Source organism: Heliangelus exortis, chromosome 20, assembly GCF_036169615.1.
Source record: "Heliangelus exortis chromosome 20, bHelExo1.hap1, whole genome shotgun sequence".
In the NCBI taxonomy this organism is placed as follows: Eukaryota; Metazoa; Chordata; class Aves; order Apodiformes; family Trochilidae; genus Heliangelus; species Heliangelus exortis.
This window is the reverse complement of record NC_092441.1, coordinates 7,405,131-7,425,039: the sequence shown is the minus strand read 5'-3', so window position 1 is coordinate 7,425,039 and position 19,909 is coordinate 7,405,131. Positions and strand designations below refer to the sequence as shown.

The following is a 19,909-nucleotide window of genomic DNA, read 5'->3' as shown; positions in this document are numbered from 1 at the left end:
ACCCTCTGACAGCAAAGCCTTTTTGCTTCCAAAATATCATTTATTGAGGACTTTTGTTACATAGCAGATTTCAACCCCTCTAATGCACAGGGACTGTCTATGCCTGACAGCAGATCCCAGCTGCAGATGAAACACAGTGAAGGAGAAGGAACTGCAGAAGCATTTACAGTCTCCTTGATGTGCCAGACAACTGGGAATTAGCAAAAAGACAGACACAAAAGCAAGCCATCATCCTCAACAAATATTAATCAACTTTCTTAAGCTGCCAGGGTTCACACAAAGCATGGCATGCCAGCTGCTCCCAGCAGCAGGTCCCATCTCTAACTCAGTCTCACCTGCAGAGCTGGTAACACCCAGACCCCAGCAGCCCATGGCTGGCCTGGTGGCTGCTCCTCCATCATCTCTTCTCTCTTTTCAGTCCCTGTCATCTCAGAGATTTAAAGGCCTACAAGTCTAACTCCAGTCCTACCACACAGCTCTAGCTTGCAGGAGATTTGAAATTCCTGCTTCAAACACCAAGTTGCCTAAAGATTTGTATATCCTGTGCAAGTGGAAAATTATTAAAGAATAAATATGTTTTCCAGTCCTGTCCTAGGGGAGTAATTCTGCACTGTGACACTGGAGCATACATCTTTCTCAGCTCTGCGAAGACAGAAAAGCAGAGGTCTGTGAAAAACTATGGACATGAAAGGATTTTGTCTATAAATATATCTCAGAATACTAAGGAAAAAAACTGAAGCAATTTTTTTAAATGCAATTATTTTTAAGAAAGTTAATTATCTCTCTAGCTATTAGAATCAGTGTGGCAAATGCATGTACAGAATGCAAACAGAAAATATCTAAATGCAAACTGAAAGAAATGCAATCACAACATTTTTTAAAATCTGCTTTAAAAATAAATAAATAAACCACCAAAAAAAGTTCCTTTACCGTTACAAAACCAACCCAGTTTTCTCACTAAACTTCCAAATTCACTTTTTTGTTTTAAAATTTCTTCCCATTCCTTCAGCCCAGCTCTCTATCCATTACCTCTGCTCTCCCCTAGAAACACTGCTTTCTCAGCTGCAGGTTGTGAGATAGATATGCACACTGTACTGTGGTTCTTAAAACAGGTATTGAAGTCCAAAGAGAAACACTGAACACATTTAGAACTTCAGAGATGGTGAATGCCATTTTCATCTGCTCTTAGTTTTCTTTTGAATCACCTCCTTACTTTCCTTTTCAGTCATGTAATAACATGATAATATGTAGCAATAACATGCAATAACACAAAATAAGCCAGTACACCAGACATAATTCTTTTCGGGTGTTACACAAGTTTTTTCATTCTTTCTAAGTCCCACAACTAGAGGCAAAGTTTTTCTGCTGAAGAAATAAGTACCACAGAATCTCTGAACAAAAAATTCCAAGTCCATTAGATTTTGAAAGCACTCGAAAAAAAGCTCTACTGCTGTGCAGAGGGCAGGCGGGTCTTGGGTAAGGAAGGAGCCTGGGAGTCTGCCCAGCTAATCCCCACAGTCTCACGCTGGGTAATAGAAGACTGTTGCAAAAATATCAGCCAGTAGCCCCAACACAGATCCAGCTATCTTCTCCCCTTGCCCTCATCCCCATTAACTCCTTCTCCCTCAGAACTCCCAGAAAAAGGAATTCACGTCCCAGTACTGCATACAAAATCTAACTGCCTGACACAAAATCACCAAAGGATCCCTCTGGCTCTCATAAGGTGTCAGCACACCACAAATAAAAGCTTTCCACCTTCACAGCCATGTGTGTACAGGCTGTAGACAGAGCCAATGCTCTTTGCTGTCTGCCTTAAATCTCACCCCAGATAAAACAGCCTGCAATGCTTTGGTTTAAGATGCCATGATTTCTCCACTACAGCAGGACCCACAGTTTTTCATTGAGAGTAAAGTCACCCATGTCTCAGTGATGCCGGGCTCACCTCTGCTCATGGCTGATCAAACACTGCATAAGTGCAGCCTGGGTCTGCTTCTGGTGCTGCTGCCCTGGAAGACACCCCGGAAAGGAGGAAGAAGCTCAAGGCTTCAGCCTGGTCCTGATACCCATGACTTCTGTCTCATACAAGGGCATCAGCAAACTCAAGAGATTAAGTGAATTTTAAAGTCACCACAAATAACTTCCCATCAGTAGAAACACAGCATCTGTTCCCTGAAAGGGTGGCAGCAGGCTCAGCCCAAGGCATGCCAGGGCAGGAATACCACCACACCCTAAAACACCTCCAAGAAACTGGCATTCCAGATGGCACAGCAGCATGCATGTTGAAGAGGACAGACTGACAGCTACACAGTCATCATGAAATCACCACAGCCTGGCAAGTGAAAAAACCATCCCCAGCTAATGACTGAAATTATCTTCGGGAAAGCAAAGAGTCCAAACTGTTTTCAAAGGGAAGCTTGATATGCTTACCTCCGAGGTAGAGAGGGGTAACTACTGGAACAAAATATTAAGCTTGTGGCAGGATTTCTTGGGTATTCATCTTGCTGGTACCTCTAAGGGAGAGTGAAGGGCTTTTCAGATGAGCTGGGCCCTAGCTGACCCTGGCAGTTTGAGTGTGTGCACCCACAGGAGAGTTGCCAGACACTGTGTTCCCATTCTGTGGTAATTTTTACTTGTTACTTTATTTCTAAAGATATTCCCAAGGGTCTTTGTCTTCCTTTGAGTCCTAACATGGACTAGAGTTTATCAATCTCAGTTGTCTAAAGGCAACTGCCACACTTGAAACTGAGAGGAACTTCTCTAGCATATATACTGGCTACCTTGTTCCCCTGATGAAGCACCAGGAAAAATTACTTCACAGGGTCCCCTGCAAGTTCTGTTCACAGTAACTGTTTCTACAGTATCCAAAATAGTATGAATTGCCTTTTCCTCCAGTACATCACAGTGGCAGCTTAAAGACAAACTATGGATGTAAATTTGCAAGAAACTATTGCTGTGAGCCTGATGCAAATGCAGAGAACGCTGTACCCCACGGTGAACAGGGACACTCAGTCACCCCACAGACCTCCAAGGCTGACTGATCAGACTGATTCACTGACTGAGCAATCACTTGTTCTCCTGGTACACATCAATGCTCCTGCTGGGCAGTCAAGCAGCAGCAGCTCCTGCCAGCTTGGATAAAGATGACCCAATCTTCACCAGCTTAGCTGCCATGGAGTAACCAATATTGCTAAACCACAACTCTTGAACATGATGCTTGAAACGACTGAAGGATTTTGACCCTAGTACTTCAGTCTAGTACCTAGTACTAGACTGAAGGATTTTGACCCTACTAAGTCTGCAGTCCAGTGCAGTGCTCCACATTGTGGTCAATCATACTGTTAAAGAATGTTGCCACAGTGTTCACTGCGTTTGGTTTGGGTGCCTCTGAGGATATGAACACTGGGCAGTCAGAGCTTTGCTGCCAACAAGTCAGAGTATTAACCAGATTTGAGAGAGAAAGCCGACATAAAACTTCCCAGAAAGCTTCTATTTGCTATATGGAAATAGCAGTGTGGACAAGCAGCTCCTGGACTCCATGAGAGGTGCTGTAAGAACAGCACAGTGCTCTGGCACAACGCAGGGTGCAGCCAGATCTTTGGCAGCTCTGAAGCTGAATGAAGCAGGTTCCCTGCTGTCATTTCAGTTACAGGCTCCTGTTCAAGTCAGTTGTGACTCAGAACCATCTAAAGCAAATGACCAGCCCCAGAAAGAGTTTGTGTCTTCACTGAAATAAACCCTGCATCCATTTATTATTCATTTACATTATTTTTGTAGGGCAGGAAAAAAAGCAGTTGCACTGACAAATAAGACTTGGAATTTCCAGCTCAAGTCACAGAAGGTCCCAAATCATGTCCCAGCTGAGCCCTCCCATGTGAGCATACACAGACACATATGGGCCAGATACCAGCTCCCACCACTCCTGTCTCAACCTTCACCACTTCCACGCTTGCTGAGAACAACCTTCTCCCCTGTGCTCAGCTGTGATCCTTGTCAGCAGGATCAGCAGAGATGAGGCCAGGGGAACAGGTCAGAGTAAATTCTTGTTCTCTGCCCCAATAACATCTAGCACTGATGTTCAGCAGCAAAGCTTAACCTGTAGGAAGTGTATTTGGCCATGGCTCTGGCATAGCCAGCTGGGCAGATAAACTCTGGGAAGTCACTCCACCTCTCCTAAAAATGAAATAAAATAATTAGAAATATATTTTAAACTAGAGTTTGAATTTCCAGAATGTTGGCAAGCTTGTTCAGAAACTCAATGTGTGCTTCCAGTGAAGGAAGAACTTAACTGCCAAGCTGCTGTCTAAAGCAGCAGCACATCTCCAAATCTCAACATCCAGCTCCTTCTTCCAGTAGAAGTCTGAGCTCATTCACAACTCCTTTGCATAAACTTGCATACATACTTCTACCATACAGTCACACTTCCTAGCTTCTTGTTACAACAGCGGGTTCCATCGGATCAAAAAGGAGAGGTCTGACCTCTGCTTCTCCTCAAACCATCAAGGAAACCAGCTTTAAAAGGAGCCATTATAACATCCCAGGTGCCACATGGCAATCGTTCCTGCTACCCGAAGGCAAACAGTATCTTCAAGAAAGGGCAGAACTCCATCTGCAGCTTTGGGACACCAGTCTTGCCCAGTCATCCAAAGAGCTTCTGATAATCTCCCCCTTCCTACCCTGTGCCCATCCTGGTTTCTGAGTGGGACAGGAGAAAAGAGGAGGACATCAAAGGTAGGGTGAGGTTTCCAGTGACTGGCATGAGACCAGATCCTGAACTGAAACTGCTCAGAAGGGGAACTGGCTTGCAGAAAAATTCGGACATTGTCCCATCACTTCCCTGAAGGGCCTTCCAAACACACTGCTTTTATCTTAATCCATAACCCTTCCCAGGTCAAAACAACACAGCCGTGTGTTTTTAAAGGAAACTGTTTTATCTCTGTCCACACACCTCTTCAAAGTGCAAACATTTTACTCTCTGATCCAAAAGCAAAGTGATGGCTAATTCAGTTCAGATTTTTGCTTCCAGAGAATTATGTCCAAAGCAAACCATAAAACCCCTTTGGTGTAGAGACAAAAATAAGCCTAGACAAAAACTGATAAAAGGACCAACTCTCCATCAGCTCAGCTCTGTCTGCTCCTAACAGCTGTCCTCCTTACACCACAGGGCATCTCCTGAAGCACCTCAGAAAGATCAGATAAATTATTCAAAACACAGACTAATTCCTGGTGCTTGGACTCTTTGTTCACTCCAGGATCAGTGCAGCAGGCTGCTTCCTGGAGGGCTCTCTTTGCCTCCAAGAAAGGGCAAACACAAAGGCTTCGATTTGCAGAAGAGGAAATCAATTTAGCAGCTAATAAATACACAATTTGTGCAATATACATACTCTCTGTCTCCCCTGATGCTCATACAAAACTTAATGGCCATACCCTGCTAAGCACAAAGTTATTGCAAGCGTTCATTGAACAGAGGCTCGTCTGAGAGCAGAACTGAGAGGGAGACGGAGTGGATGCTTGGCAACACCATGTTCTATCTCCTCACAAACAGCAATAGCAAGAGATCCCTCCACAGAGGGCTCAGCCTGAGGAGTCAAGGTCACACATTTTGGAAGATGCTCTGCAGCATCACATGACAGTCCTGACGCAAATCCAGGGCAACGATATCTCACAGGCCAGGCACAGGGGCTGTGCAGGCATGGAGTAGACAGTGAAGAGAGCTCCACGAGGACCTTTGCTTACTGATAGTAAGCAAAAACGCACAAAAACGCACAGACTCTGCACACGGGAACTTAAATAAACTCGTGACATCTGATAAAAGTCATGCTTGCACCTTTTCACCTAACCATGGGGAGGCACAAACACACTGCAGATGCATGAACTGCAGAATTTATCTTGAAGCAACAGCTACCTAAACACATACCATGGATATCCTCAAAATCTAAAGCCTCCACACAAACAAAAGGAATCCCAGCAAGATTGCATATGTCCACGAGACAGCTTAACCTAACATAAAGCAAAGTGATAAGTCTAAAACCAAAGTCAGCAATGCAGCCTGTCCAGGACTGTCTCTCCTGGACACTGATGCTCAGGGTAACATAAAGCTTGCTGCTGTGGTTGAAGCACACACAAACACTGAGACAGAGAAAGTTTTCAGTCCTCTCTTCCCTTCTTATTGTCAGGTCCAAATGTACTTGGCTGCCAAAGTTAGTCTGTCCTCTTTTACAACCTTTGGTGCTCTGAGTTTACTATATTAAATGACATTAATTAGACCAGGTCTGCCCCATTGCAAAACTCCCTGCAGACTGCCCTTTCCTTCAACTTCAACAAGCGTCTCAGAAAAAAGCCCAATCCAGTCAGGCACGGTTACTAACAGATAAAACACAGAGATTAAAGGCAGGCAGGAAGCTAATTAGCTCCAATATGGCACTCTTCTGACTTGGAAGTTATTGTACCTCAGAGCACTGATTTCTTACACTTACAGTTTGACAGTGCAAGGCAACTGGAAATTTACTTGATCCCTGACAAGTGAAACACACACACAGTAAAAGAGGAACCAGATGAACTAATTGAACCCTACACCAATGATGCACCAGGAAAATACAGCACCTGGTGAGACCACACAGCTTATTTTCGCAGTCGGGCAGCCTGGCAGCAGAGGAGCTCCTGAGCAAGTCAGAAGCACCAGGCTGTCCCCAGACACACACTTCTGCCCTGCCAGCAGCACCAGCTGTGAGGACAGGATGGCCTTGGCCACCACTGACACAGCATCAGTACCAGACCTGCTTCCTGACACAAGCAACTGACCTGGGCATAAATACCTTCAGTGGTCAGGGGATGTAGGATGAACATAACACCTGGGTGCTACACAGGCACAGTCTGATAAGTGGTGGAGCCAAGCCATCATGCCATCAACCAGCCCCTGGGCAGGGAGGTTCCTTCCCCCTGGCACCCCCATGGCATGTCCTATGCCTGTACCACAGCCCAGGTGCTCTGCCCTCGAAGGGGAAGACCAGCTCTGGAGCTGGGATGGGGTAAGAGCACCACAACATGGGAGATGCCTCCATGGTGAACAGATAGAAGTATGTCCATGTCAGCACCTACAGTCAACACAAAACTTGTAAGACAGGAGAAGCTCCTTTGAGAAGCTACCACATGTTGTGCCACTTGCAGTGGCAGTTTTCCAACAATCTTACCTTCAGTAAGGCCACCTAGCAAAACTTCAGCAAGAGATTTGTAACAGAGAACATGTATCCAACAAGTCAGCAATGGTACAAGGAGTTAGGCAGCAATATAAAGTAGGATGCAGAGACACAGCAAAAAGTACTAAAAACAGAGGGGCTGCGCATATCTATCCTGCAACCTCATCCCAGAAGAAGGAGGTGACATGCATCCTCCTTGCAAATTCATGCTTCATGGACAACCACTTAACCCCTAGGCACTTTCAGAATAACAGAGTACTTTATTTCTATATTATTTTTAGTAATTAAATATTTTTATATTTTAATAGTCACCCTAAGCATCTAAGTCATCTGTCTACTGAGAACAGTGAGCCTCACAGTTTTTGTTTCAGATACCCTCCAAATAGAAGTGCCATCATCAAGAGAAGCACAAGGAGAAGCATGTGCCCAGAGAGATAACTCATGCATTAGCTATTCCAATGCCTAGCAGAGATAGTATTCAAGTTATCTACAAGTCGAAATGAAGAAACATAGGTGAAGTGTCTCCCACTAGTGATTTACCATGCATTAATTATTGCATGTTAATTAATCCAGTTACAGCAACACATATTCTTAAAAGAAATTTCTCAGTGCTCAACAGGCACTGCTCTATCATTTACCCATGGATCGCAAGTTTCTTCTGCAATCAAACAAGCCTGCAACATCAAAAGAAATCTAGAAGACAAACAAAAAACCTTTCACAGGGAATGTCAGCAGACTTGAATAACATGGTGCAGGATTCACATCATTGAAGGTGTTGGCCAAGTGGCAGCAGTGACTGCACAGGGAGACTGATGGAAGAGGGCTGCTCCATCAGCAACCAGTAGCCAGAAACCAACCAAACTGATACTAAAACAAGAAGTTTTAAAATACAGTAACTACTGAAACAATTGGCATAAATACACCAATTCTCCCAAACTGGTATCTTCACAGAGACTGGGTTTCTCTTTGTAGAACAGAGCATAAATCACCAGGATCAACAAAGGAATTCCCAAAAGGTTTGTTCATGCCCCCAAAGTAGGAGTTCAGATAACAATCCATCCTGACCCAAATACCCACGGAAGAGACTACATCCCAAGGTGACAAACCCTGAACCACAATGGAAAGGTTCAACTGCCAAAATCAGTCAGGTTTTCTTCACCCTGCTATGCCCACCCCCCTGAGCAGGATGCTGTTCTCACAGCCTGTAACAAAAGGTCACCATCTAAAAGAGCATTTATATCTTTTGTGGATGCAGCCCATTATAAATAAAAGTACATGAGATGTGGGAACATAACCAGCACCTTCTGAAAGCTGGTCCAAATCAGGGCACTCCAGGCTTTGAGAGGATGCCAGAAACATCACATCCATTCAGAGATTTTTATACTTTCTATATAAACATCACTTCAGTGCAACTTGGATGGGTATCTGCTGCCAGTTCCTGCCCTGCAGGCCAGAACCCTACATGAACAACCCATGCTGCTTCTTTCTCTCACAGTTTTTCCTTCCAGCTGCCACAAGCTACAGCAGCTACTTCTCCCATTGGGAAACAGATCTCTTCTTTTTTTTCTTTCAACTCACATAAAATCTTATCAAGCTTAAATCCAACAGAAGACAACTTCAAAGGGAGCTGTATGATGCTAACAAGGTGTTTATGCTTGATACACACAGAGCTCGATGTGGTTACACAAGACTCCTGTAAGAAACATTTCACTGCATACTGGGACTATGAATAACTTTAATTCGAAAGACTTCACAACAAAATCAAGTTTGGGAAGTACACAGTTTTTTTTCTTCCCCACAAAACTTCTCTCTCTCACCCCATGGCCCTTGTTTTGACAGGCAACAGTGTGATTTCCACTCCCAGCAGCTCCATCAAATCAGCATAATAACTGGAAAATACTCACAGCACTCTATGAGGCTAACAGGAATTTCTGGGTTGCCCCTTTACCAGGAAAAACAGACCTATTAAGGATGTCAGCTGATTACAAACTAATCAAAGTGGAAAAACATACACTTACAGCACTTCAGGTGCTGATGCAGACCAAGACTCAAACACAAAGCAGATATGCTCAGCCGTATGCTGGCAGAAACACCACACAGGAATTAACTGGTAGGCACAAATGAACTGAACTACACTGTGCAACCACCTTCACCTTCCATAATAAACACAAACATGCCCAAGTAGACATACACTCATCACTCTGAAAAATCTGCCAGTGTCAGCCTGCACCAGTGGCATACACTAACACACACCAGTTTCATAAATTGTACTGTGGGCAGGAGTAAGTGCAGTCAGCTTCTGATTTTCTTCAATCATTTCCCACCTGCTAAAGACACAACTCACTCTTGTTTTCTTATATCATATGTTTCATTTTACCTGACCACTCATACACTGCTTCATACCTAATCTGCTGCTTGTTTGTGGCTCCCTTTGTTTCACAACCCCTCTACCTCTCCACTGTCTTTTCATTCCCCAAACTCCCCTCTTCGAGGTTCCCTAAACAAACTGCCATCTTTACTGGGGCTTCTCTTGCTTTCTCCATCCATTATGCCCCTCTGCTCAGAGATGTAAATCCACGCTCCAGCCTTCTGACAGTCCCCATATTGTACCTCAGCAGATCAGACATCTCAGCATCGAGGCATCAGCATCCCATTCCTCTGCTCTTTCCAGACCTGGGTCTTGAAGCACCTTCAGCAGTGGGGAGAAGAGCCACTCTGCTCTCAGTCCTTGCACTCACAAAGGCAGCAACACAAAGAGGGGTATACAGGAGTCATGCTGCCTCATACTGAATTCTTGTACCAAGGTTCATGCCAGACACAGTGATGCCCACAAATGTTTTCAAGTAATATTACTTTTTGCTATTGATAGCACTCTCTGAAGTAACAATTATTGTCCCAAAGACATAGTGTAGATTACACACTGACACTAAATTCATCTGACCATGGTGACTGACAAAGTCCATCACAGCGTTCACCAGTTCTGTCATCTGGCAAACATAAACAAGCCTTCAGCTCTTAAAAAGCTTCCCACAAGCTCCTTTCTGCCAGGCAAAGAAAGGTACTATACAGAGCTTCCCCACACATAAGGTGAAACTCATCTCCCAACTCCAGTAAGTCACAAATGTCCTGAATGACATCTGAAGGTGAGAGCAGGACTCTGGTTGTCTCCTGATGCACTCACAGATAACCCTCAGCAACCTTCCTGCCCAGGCTCCTCATCCCATAATGACAGAGGGCTCACAAACCAGGTATAGACCTTCTCTATTTTTTTTTTCTTTAATCAAGAACAGCTATGGCCAGAGTGGAGTAGAGAGCAAAGGTCTCAATAGGAGAGCAGACATGTCACACATGTGAAAGGAACTGAGAGTTCCAAATTCCAGCTGAGAGGCTCAGGAATTCCCACCCAACATATCTGAATCATCATGTAGATTCTGAAAAAATACAGATACTAAGTATGCTTCACTTTTGAAAGACATCAGAGCGTACCAAGCAGCAAGTGCTTTGAGAAGTCCCAGCTACCTCCAGTCTTCTGGATACCAAACAGAGAAGCTGAACCCATAACAGCAAGCTACATGCAGTTCCAGCTCCTGCTTGGCACTGCAGGTAGAACAAGTGACCCACAGGTAAAATTAGAACCAAAATTCTTCCTACACCTTGGAACCAATTATATTTCTACATTTCAAATCGCCATATCTTCAAATGATAATTTTCTACATTATGTCAGTGGTAAAGCCTATTATTAATTTTGGCAATGAGAAGAAAGGCAGAATTGCTCCAGTTATATTTTAAGCATTGCTTTTCCTTAAATCATTGTCAAACTTTGCACAGAATCTCCGTTTTCTCCACAAAACACACAGGATACTATGGAGGACTCCTGGATTTTTAACAGAACTATGAAGCACAATTCTTCACTCGAACAGCTACTGGTATCCAGACAGACTCCAGTTTGCATGCAACAAACAAAAGATACCCTTTCAAAAATTATGAAATAAGGTCTACTTTCAATACTTAGAACTTTGTCTCTCCTTTGAGTTATCAACTGTGCCTTAAACACGGCGCCATCAACCGCACTGGCCAATGGGACCCTTCGGGATGAAACAAAGTTCCCAGGTTCACAGACATGAACAGCTGACACCAGGAGAAAACAGACACAAGCATGAAGCTGCAACATGCAAAACACTATGAGCAAGAAGACTTGAAGCAACGCCCTGCTCGATCACAAGGTTGGAGAGCCATGCCTGCACAGTAACCTCAGCATGAGGACAGTTAGGTGTCCCTTCGTCTCAACATTGTCACCTAGAGGGGCTTTAGCCTGTGTCATCAGAAAAACTGTAGGACATCAAATTAAAACCAAAACAGGGTGGCCAGCAAACACCTTCTGGATCTGCTGCTCAAGCTCCAGGCCCCAATTTCCATCAAGACTTCTCCCTACCTCCAAGCCCCCGCCAAACTCCACAAGATAACCCTTATGACACACACCAAGTCTCTTACCCAAACAGAAACCCCCTGTGAGAGGCTCTCACCTCAGGCCAATTTTCTCGAGCATGTATCCTTTGGGCAGAGTCTCCACAAGCAGTGGATCGTTGTCCAGAGGGGTACTGCCACAGCCCCTGGTGCGGGCTGAAGCCACAAGAGCCGACCCACCCTTTCCCTCTCCCACCACTTCCCTGGCAGCAGCAGCAGTTGCACAAGTTGGGTCAGAGAGTCTTTTCCAGCTGAAAATTAACTGAGCAAAAAATTTTTTTAAACTATAATTACTTGTTTCCAGCTTAATGACTTCCCTGCTCCACCTTGCCATACCATTTAAGCCAATTAAATCAACACTGACACAGTCCTACCTGCTTTTCTCCCCACCCAGCAATGCATTCCTGCACCACTCTCCCACCAGAGCCCACCCGACCCCACCACATGCAAACAGTGGGCACCCACACTGCAGAAAATTCACTGCTTTTTGGTGGGTTTGCTTTGGGAGAGCTCAGCTTGCCCAGTGTTATTAGGGAACCAGTGCAAGAGACATGCCTAGGGAGAGGCCAGAGTACCCCTCTGAGAGCAGATGGATCAGCCTTGGTAAACTGCAGGCACATCCAGCCCCTTCCCATCCCACCCACAGATTTCTTTGGCTTTGCACAGGAGGGGGTCACGCAGTGACAGAGGGACCCCCTCCAGGGGCAAGGTACCGACTCCAGGAACCTGCCTTTACCACCACCACCACATCAACCTGCTCCTCCAGATCCCACCCAGGATGCTACACACAGCTTCTCCCAGGGCAACTGAACACACATCTGTTACCTTTAAAAAACCACAACACCTCAACAACAGCTTTCACCACACCAGCAGACTGGCCCTGTCATCCTGAATTCATACTTAACCACTTTAAACCAATGTCAAGAGAAACAATTGCTCCTCATCCACCTGCAGAAATAATGTACATGCTACATCACCACAAGCTTTCAGGGCATCACAGGGTGAAAAGCCAACTCTGAGCCCTGAAGATACTGGGGATTCAGATGAACTCTTAAATATTAAAAACAGGAAACAGGTGTAAGTACAAGGGGCAACACGGAGAGGTGTAACGGCTCAGCAACGAGGCTATTTCTTGTTTTATCACAACCACTTTGGCACATGGCAGTGAAGTTTTTAATCCATACACTTGATTTACAAGGTCGGGGATTCTTGTCTTTGAAAGGTGTTGTACACATGGATAATACCAACCTCCCAGGGCCCTAAAGATACCAACTCCATCTAGCCAGCACATAAGCAAGCACATTAGCTTCTCACAAGGGAAGCTGCAAACATTAACCATTTTATGCCAAATATTTAAGCTCTTTAGTTTATACCATCAGTTCTCTGTTCAAACAGGTCTCCCTTACTTCGAGTGCAGTCTGTCCCTGCAGGACAGAACACAGACTCCACAGAATATAGCAAATATCTGTGACAAACATTATTCACTGGTTGTTCCAGCTCACAGAGCACACAACCTTTCTGACTTCGAACAAAAAATAAAGAGTTCCCAAAAACAGGGCAAACAGCTTCTTCATTATTAAAGTTTCTGTGTTAAATAAAAAAAAAAACCAACAAAAAACCATCATCTCTGTGTCATCTTGGCCTAATGAAGCAGAAGATGTTGCTCAAGTACAGGGTACTTTTAAGTGGCCTAACTTTAAAGTAAAGGCTCCAACGGTATTTTCTGTGGCTTTTCTGAAAAATAAATACCCACTGTTTTTGCAAGACTGCTCAACCATCAACAAGTGCAGGAGGGAACCCTGGCAACACGGCGACAGTAAATTTCCATCAGAATAAACCAAACAGCCGTTCACCCTAGCACGGTTGTTACTTACACACCTGCCTCGATCAGAGCACAGGGCGCACCGGGGCCGGACAGCCCGAGGACGGGGCAGAGCCCTCCCGCCGCGGGCACCGGCACAGCCTGTGCCCCTCTCCGCTCCCTCCCCCCCCACCGCGGGGCTCCGGCAAGGGACTTGGCCGCTCCCGGCTGGCATGGGCCCCCGAGCCGCCACCGGGATGCTGCTGCCCGCAGCCTGCGCAGGGCCCCCCGGAGCAGCCGCGAAATCCTCCCCGGCTGGAGGAAGCCGGAGCCGGGGCCCGCCGGCCTTTGTCCCGCCCCGCTGCCCCTCTGCCTGCTCGGGACAGCGTAGCCCCCACGCACGGGTGGCCTCCGCGCCCCTTGCCAGCCTCGCCCAGCGGGCAGGCAGTCCTCCTTCCCTCCTTCCCGGGGAGCTCTCCGGGTGCGGCCAGGCCGCCGAGTGGGGCTGGAGGCAGCAGCCGCACAGAGCGGCAGGGCAGGCCCGGAGCAGGGTCTGGCGGGGCGGGCTGAGTCCACCCCGCAGGCACCCCCCGACCCGGGGCCGCGCCGCTCCGGACGGTAGGCACGGCCGCGCCCCAGCCTTGTCCCGAGAGCCGCCGCCCGCCCGGGCCAGGGACCCAATGCGGGGAACGCAGGGCAGCCGGCGCCGCCAGCTCTCCGCTCTCGCCCCCCCGGCTCGGGGATCCGCGCTCGGGCCAGGCAGGACCAGCCCCGCGGCAGGCACCGCGCTCTCGGGGCCCGGCCCGGCCCGCCGAGGCCTAGAGCGAAGCGCGCCGCTCGGCCCGGAAGCGGCGGCCGCGCCGCGGCCTAGTGCGGGGCTGCTTACCCTGCATGCTGCCGGCGGCGGCGTGCGCCTGCGGGCCGCCCGCGCCCGGCCCGCTCCCGCCGCCCGCGCCGGAGCCGCTGCTGGGGCTGGGAGTCGCCATTGTGTGCGCGGAGCGGGAGCAGCGCGGCGGCTGCAATGCAGCAGGGACCCTCCCAGGCAGGACACCTAGAGCCCCGCCGCCGTATAGCAGCAGCCGCCGCCGCCGCTGCCGCCCCGTCCGCCCCCGGGCTGGGGCCGCCGCTTAACCCCTCCCAGGCGGGGCGGCCAGGCCCGGCGGCAGCCGCTGCGGCGGGCGTCAGAGGCGCTGCCCCCGTAGGGAGGGGGAGCCCCCGCCGGGCCCCTGCCCTCAGCGGCCCCGCTGCCTCCCACCCGAGCCCGCTGCCAGCAGCCCTGCTCCGCGCCTGCCTCCTCGGGCGGGACGGGCATCGCCCCCTCCCTTCGCCCGCAGCCCCTCCGGGCCGCGGCTTCCCCCGGTGCCCTGCGCCGCGCTGGGGCCCCGCCACCATCGTGTGTCGCAGCCTCTTGCCCCGGCAGCCCCTGGACCAGCTCTCCTCCCACCTTCGTGCCGGGGGAGGCCCCTTGAGTTGGTGGTCCAAGCACTTGGATCTCATTTTCACCCATGGCTTTTCCTCCTATGCAGGCAGCTGCTTACAAGGTTCTCATGTCTTCCTCAAGACCTCTACCCTAGCCACCGCAGGGCAGAACTTCCTCCAGTGTTTTCCATGATACCCAAGGAATATCCCCTTTCTGCCATCAATATCCTTTACATTATCTTTTCTCCCTCAATCACTGCTGTGCATTTCAGCAGAGTTTCTGATCCTACCTCTAACTTCAGCAAATCTGCAGCCTCAGCTGTAGGGACAGAACACACGAGGAATTAGAGCAGTGAAATGGGTCCTCCAGAGATAGGGATTCTCTGCAGCCCAGAACATGACTGGGGCAGGTCCCTTCATCTACAAGAGTCTTTGTTTCCTCATCAGTGTAACAGATATAATACTGACCTCCTTTATGAATTGAGATCTGCTGATGAAAGAGCTGGACCTCCAAGTACTAGACAGTGGTATGCATACTCTTTCCTCTGTCTCCATTCTCCATGCTCCTTATGAAGGTGGTGACAGAGCAAACACCTCAAGTCCTGAATACGCTCTGGGTGCATCTCCAGAAGCTGCCAACCATTCCACTTTGCACAGGTGCAAATGCTATGGGGATAAGAGAAGCTCTTACCTCTTACCTCTCCTTCATTTTTCCTTTCTTCTCCTGCAGCTGGGCTTGTATTTCTTTCTCTCATCTCATGCAAAGGCTGAATGTTTTCCACCTTCTTGTGCTTTTGATTTTTTTTCTTCCAGTGCTTTGAGTTTGGGAAAATATCTTCTCCTTTCCAAGAGTCTTCTGGTTTCCCTGCTCAGCTGTATGTGCTGTCAGGCAGATGGTCTGAGACCCAAGACGTAGTCCCTTGGGAACAGAAGGCCCCCAGACTTCTGCCTGAACCCTGCGCTTGAGTGAATATCTCACACTCTGCAGAGCTTCTCCTTTGGCAGGAGAAGAGGGCAGAGCTGGGCCCAACCAGCTCCCTGTCAGGGGTGCAGCTTTCCTTTGCATTGGGGAACACCATCCCTTCCTCATGCACTAGGATTAAAATTCCAGTAATGTATTTGGTAGGTTGGACTTAAGTCTTCTGCCCTGTGCCATCCCACCCTGGCCTCTGCTCTCCCTAGGGATGTTGCTCACTCTTTCAAAGTTGTGTACAGTGTCCCCTCCACCATTTCAGCTGGAGAGGAGTGGGAAGCCCTCACAGTCAGCTTCCCACAAGAACAGTCCTTCCTGAATATGGTTTGTGTGGGCACCATCAGTGGTAACTGTCAATGCCCAGTAGAGCCTTAAAGACCTCCAGTGATGGAGACTGCACCATCTGCAGCAGTCTGTTCTGGCACACTTCTATCCTGACATTATCTGAAAGCCTAACTAAAGCATTTCTGTTTGAGCTTATATCCTGCCCTGTTTGCTACAGCTGTGACCTCTTAGGCACATTTCTTACTTTCCCTTCCTCACTCCAGGTTCTCTTCTACAGACTGCATCAACTTGATTCTTTCAGCCATTATTGAAGTTTTTTGTGCCTCCCAGCATCCTCACTGAACTTCTTTGACCTTTTTTCTGTTGATCTGCTTTTTTTTTTAAAGCACAGTGTCCTAGACGTATTAGTCCAGTTTGTTGAAGGCTAACACTCCTGGCTAACATCCTCCAGGGTGGTGATTGCCTTTCCTATTGCTGATGCTCATTGAGCTCTCCATTGTACCTTGGGATGTTTTTAAAAAACTACATCCACCCATTTTTTCCCTTACTTGTACTTTTATTGCTCACTGTTCTTAAACATAATGCTCCAAGCTGTATCTGTTGAATTTTGCCTTGTAGGTTTCAGCCCATTTCTCCCATTTGTTGGTCTAGTGCTGAATTCTGCTGTCTTTGCTGTCCTTCAGAGCCTGGAGTAATTTGCACACTTAACAAGGCACTCATGGGTGTTAATCATCCAGGCTGTTAACTGAAGTAATTAAAAAGATCTGGCACCCCTGCAATAATTCACTCAATATTTCCTTCCATTTTGACAACTACTGATTGTGTTGCACTTGAGGAACAATTATCTCACCAGTTTTGCACTCACCCTGGGGTCCAGTCTTGTTAAGAGAGGGTCAGGACAGCCAGTGTTAAAAGCCGCCTGAACTCAATGGCATCCTCCTAAATCCATGGCATCCACTACTTCTTACTTTGTGCCTGAAAAACTGTGCCATCCCAGGACATCAGACTGGTTTGTCAGCACTGGCTCCTGATGACTTCATGGTGGCTGTTGTCCATCCCCATGTTGTACTCTAGGTGCATGCACTTGTTTAACAAGTACTTCTAGAACTTATCTGTGAATTGAGAAAGTTCAGATTAAAGAAAGCAGCTGACAAAACGTAAACAAGAACATTTTTGGTGAGCTTTATAAAATTAATGAGTAAAAAAGGTTTTCAATGTATGATTTTAAGGGCAAGAATGTCAATCTATTGAAGACTTCAGGCATGTATCCTCAGAAGTCAGTAAATAAATAACTAAATAACTAAACCCAAAGCACTTTCCACAGTATCAGCTGTGTAACCATGTGTTTGTCTCCAGATGTCTCTGAACTGCAGTCAGGGTCCTGGGGCCAGGAAAACACCAAAGCTCCTGACCTGTTCATTGGGAGCCTGTTAACTGGTTTTGATCTGATTAAAACCAATCAGTGGTCACTCATGGCAGCGGCACTGGTGTCCACAAGGATGAGTGCTATTATGGAGTGGCTCCCTGGGATGGGTGACTATGGCAGTGTTTCCGTGACACCTCTGGTCCAGGGAAACAGTCCGGCTCTCCCAGCACTGCAGCTTGGCTGCCAGGCTCATCCCTGCAGCACTCTCATTTGGAAGTCTCTGTCGTCTGCAGGTGGAGCTGAAGATAAGCTTCAGCTTCTATGGGCTAAGTAGCAGACTCCAGAGAGACATAAAGAGGGAAAATGTTTTCTCAGATATTGAGGAGCTAATTTTTAAGTATTTCAAATTATACTCAAGTGTACTAAATGTTCTTGGCCTCCCTATGATGGGAGAAAGCAGCGTTGCTGGAGATTTTCAGACAAGTCTCCCCTTTTCTTAGAGGAGGGCGGTTATAGAAAATCCTTGTGATAGTTGGTAAAACTTTAAAGTCAACAGCTTCAACTTTCTGTGTCTTCACAACAGACAGACAGACCTCTGCCCTCACTTATTCTTGTGTCACTGAACTTTGCTCTCTTCCAGGATTGCCAAACCCTCTGCATTGTCCCTCCCAAGTGCCCAGGAGACGCTTCTCTCTGCCAGCCCAGCAGAGAGAACAGGCCAGGCCTGTTCCCTCTGCAGAAGTCCTGTCCCATTCCGTCCCAGGCAGGGCTCTGGATGTTCCCATCTAGCTGTGTCTCTGCCTTTTTCCCATTATTAACCAGTTCCTCCCGGCTGCTCTTCAGAAACTGTGGTCTCCCCTTCAGTCCTGCATCTGGCACCCAATGGGGCAAACAGCAGCCCAGCTGTGGCACAAAAACTAGGTGGGCTGTGTAGGTTCCTGCAATAACTTCTAACCAGACCAATGAAAAATTCATAATCACAGCTGAATTTTCTTTTTGCAAGATCAGCTGATGCAGGTAGAAAAAAACGGACAGTGATTTATAGTTTTGTTTCCTACATGAAGAAGAGCTGGTGTGTCTGAAAAGCTTCTCTGCTTTAATTTTCCTGTCATATGAATTACTTTAATGAAAGACACACTGCCTCTTACATTCTTCTTTCTTATTAACACACCCATTACTTTTCAGTCCTGGACATTTCAATTTTCTGGTCTGAGCTATGTCTTCTCCCTTACAAAATACATTCAGAAGTCTACATGGGACCTGGAAACAAAGCATTAAAGTGATTAATTACTAGAGCACATTATGAGGTTCATTACTAGAGCACTGCTCTTTCTGAGGTGAGGGGAAGGGGCTGAAGAATGAGGCAGAGGTTACACCACAAAGACAAAAGTCATTGAGTGATCTGCAATGAGGTCCTGTCTCCTTAAAAAACCCAAACCAGGAGTCATTCATGGTGCCTTAGTGAGAGAATAGGGCTCCCTGGGAACCAACTGTCCTGGTTTGGGTCAGGATAGAGCTAACTTTCTGTCTTTTAATTTTGCTTTCAGCTAAATCTCTCATATGTAGCTGCACTTGCTGACATTAACAGCAAGTTTCTCAGTCCTTCTAGGACTGATAGAACTTGATGTTTACAGTTATGGCTGGAGAATGGTCTGCAGAACCAAGGCCACTGCTCAGTTCTGAGGAACATCTTATGTTCTGGAAAGAGAAAGGGAGTAAAAAGGTCACACCTGCAACCCTCCTTTAGGGAGGAGCAGACCAGACAAATTACCAAAATTGACCAAACAGAGTATTCCATCCCAAATGTTTCATACTCAGTATAAATTTGGGGGATCAGGAGAGTCAAGCCCCTTCGCTTTCAACTTCAGTCTTCTCTTTGGCTCTTTTTCACCTGTTCCTGCTTTCTTCGGCATCCTAAGAGGATTCCATCCATTCCTCTGCCCATGGTCCTGATCCATGCCCTCCTGAATCTGTGTGTTCCTGCCTCCAGCTCCCAACTGCTGCTGATTCCAGGACTCCAGCCTGGACTTTCCCAGGGCTGCCCTGCAGCCTCGGTGGTAATGTGAGAGTTACTGGGGAAAAGGAGGAGGAACATGGTACTGTTTTCCTATATATTTGTATATATTCAATAATATTTTCCTTTTGTATCATCAGTGTTTCATTAAAGCTTTGTAGTTTCATTTCCAACCCATAAGAATCTCTTCCTTATTCTCTCTTCTTTCTTTATTAGAGAGGGGGATTAATAGAGAGCATCTGTCATTTGGTTAATTGCCTTCCCAGCGTTGAACCATGACACCTACCAAGAAACTGTAGGGAAGTTTGGAGTGTTGGTCTCGCTAAGCCATGCAACAAGGTGGGTTTTGGTAAGAGGAGAATAAAATGTGGAGTGTAGTCCACAGATTTCCTTT

At 47.1% G+C, this 19,909-nt stretch overlaps 1 protein-coding gene across 2 annotated transcripts in view; it reads right to left on the bottom strand.

Moving 5' to 3' along the window:
- Positions 1-14,682, bottom strand: part of MAP2K4 (mitogen-activated protein kinase kinase 4) — a 71,693-nt gene extending 57,011 nt beyond the window's left edge. The window contains exon 1 of one of the 2 annotated variants that reach the window (XM_071764545.1): positions 14,345-14,682. In XM_071764545.1, the coding sequence (XP_071620646.1) occupies positions 14,345-14,444 (100 nt within the window). In that variant the 5' untranslated portion in view covers positions 14,445-14,682. The remainder of the gene's footprint in view (positions 1-14,344) is intronic. The other variant, XM_071764546.1, reaches the window with a different exon arrangement.
- Positions 14,683-19,909: the final 5,227 nt, after the last annotated feature.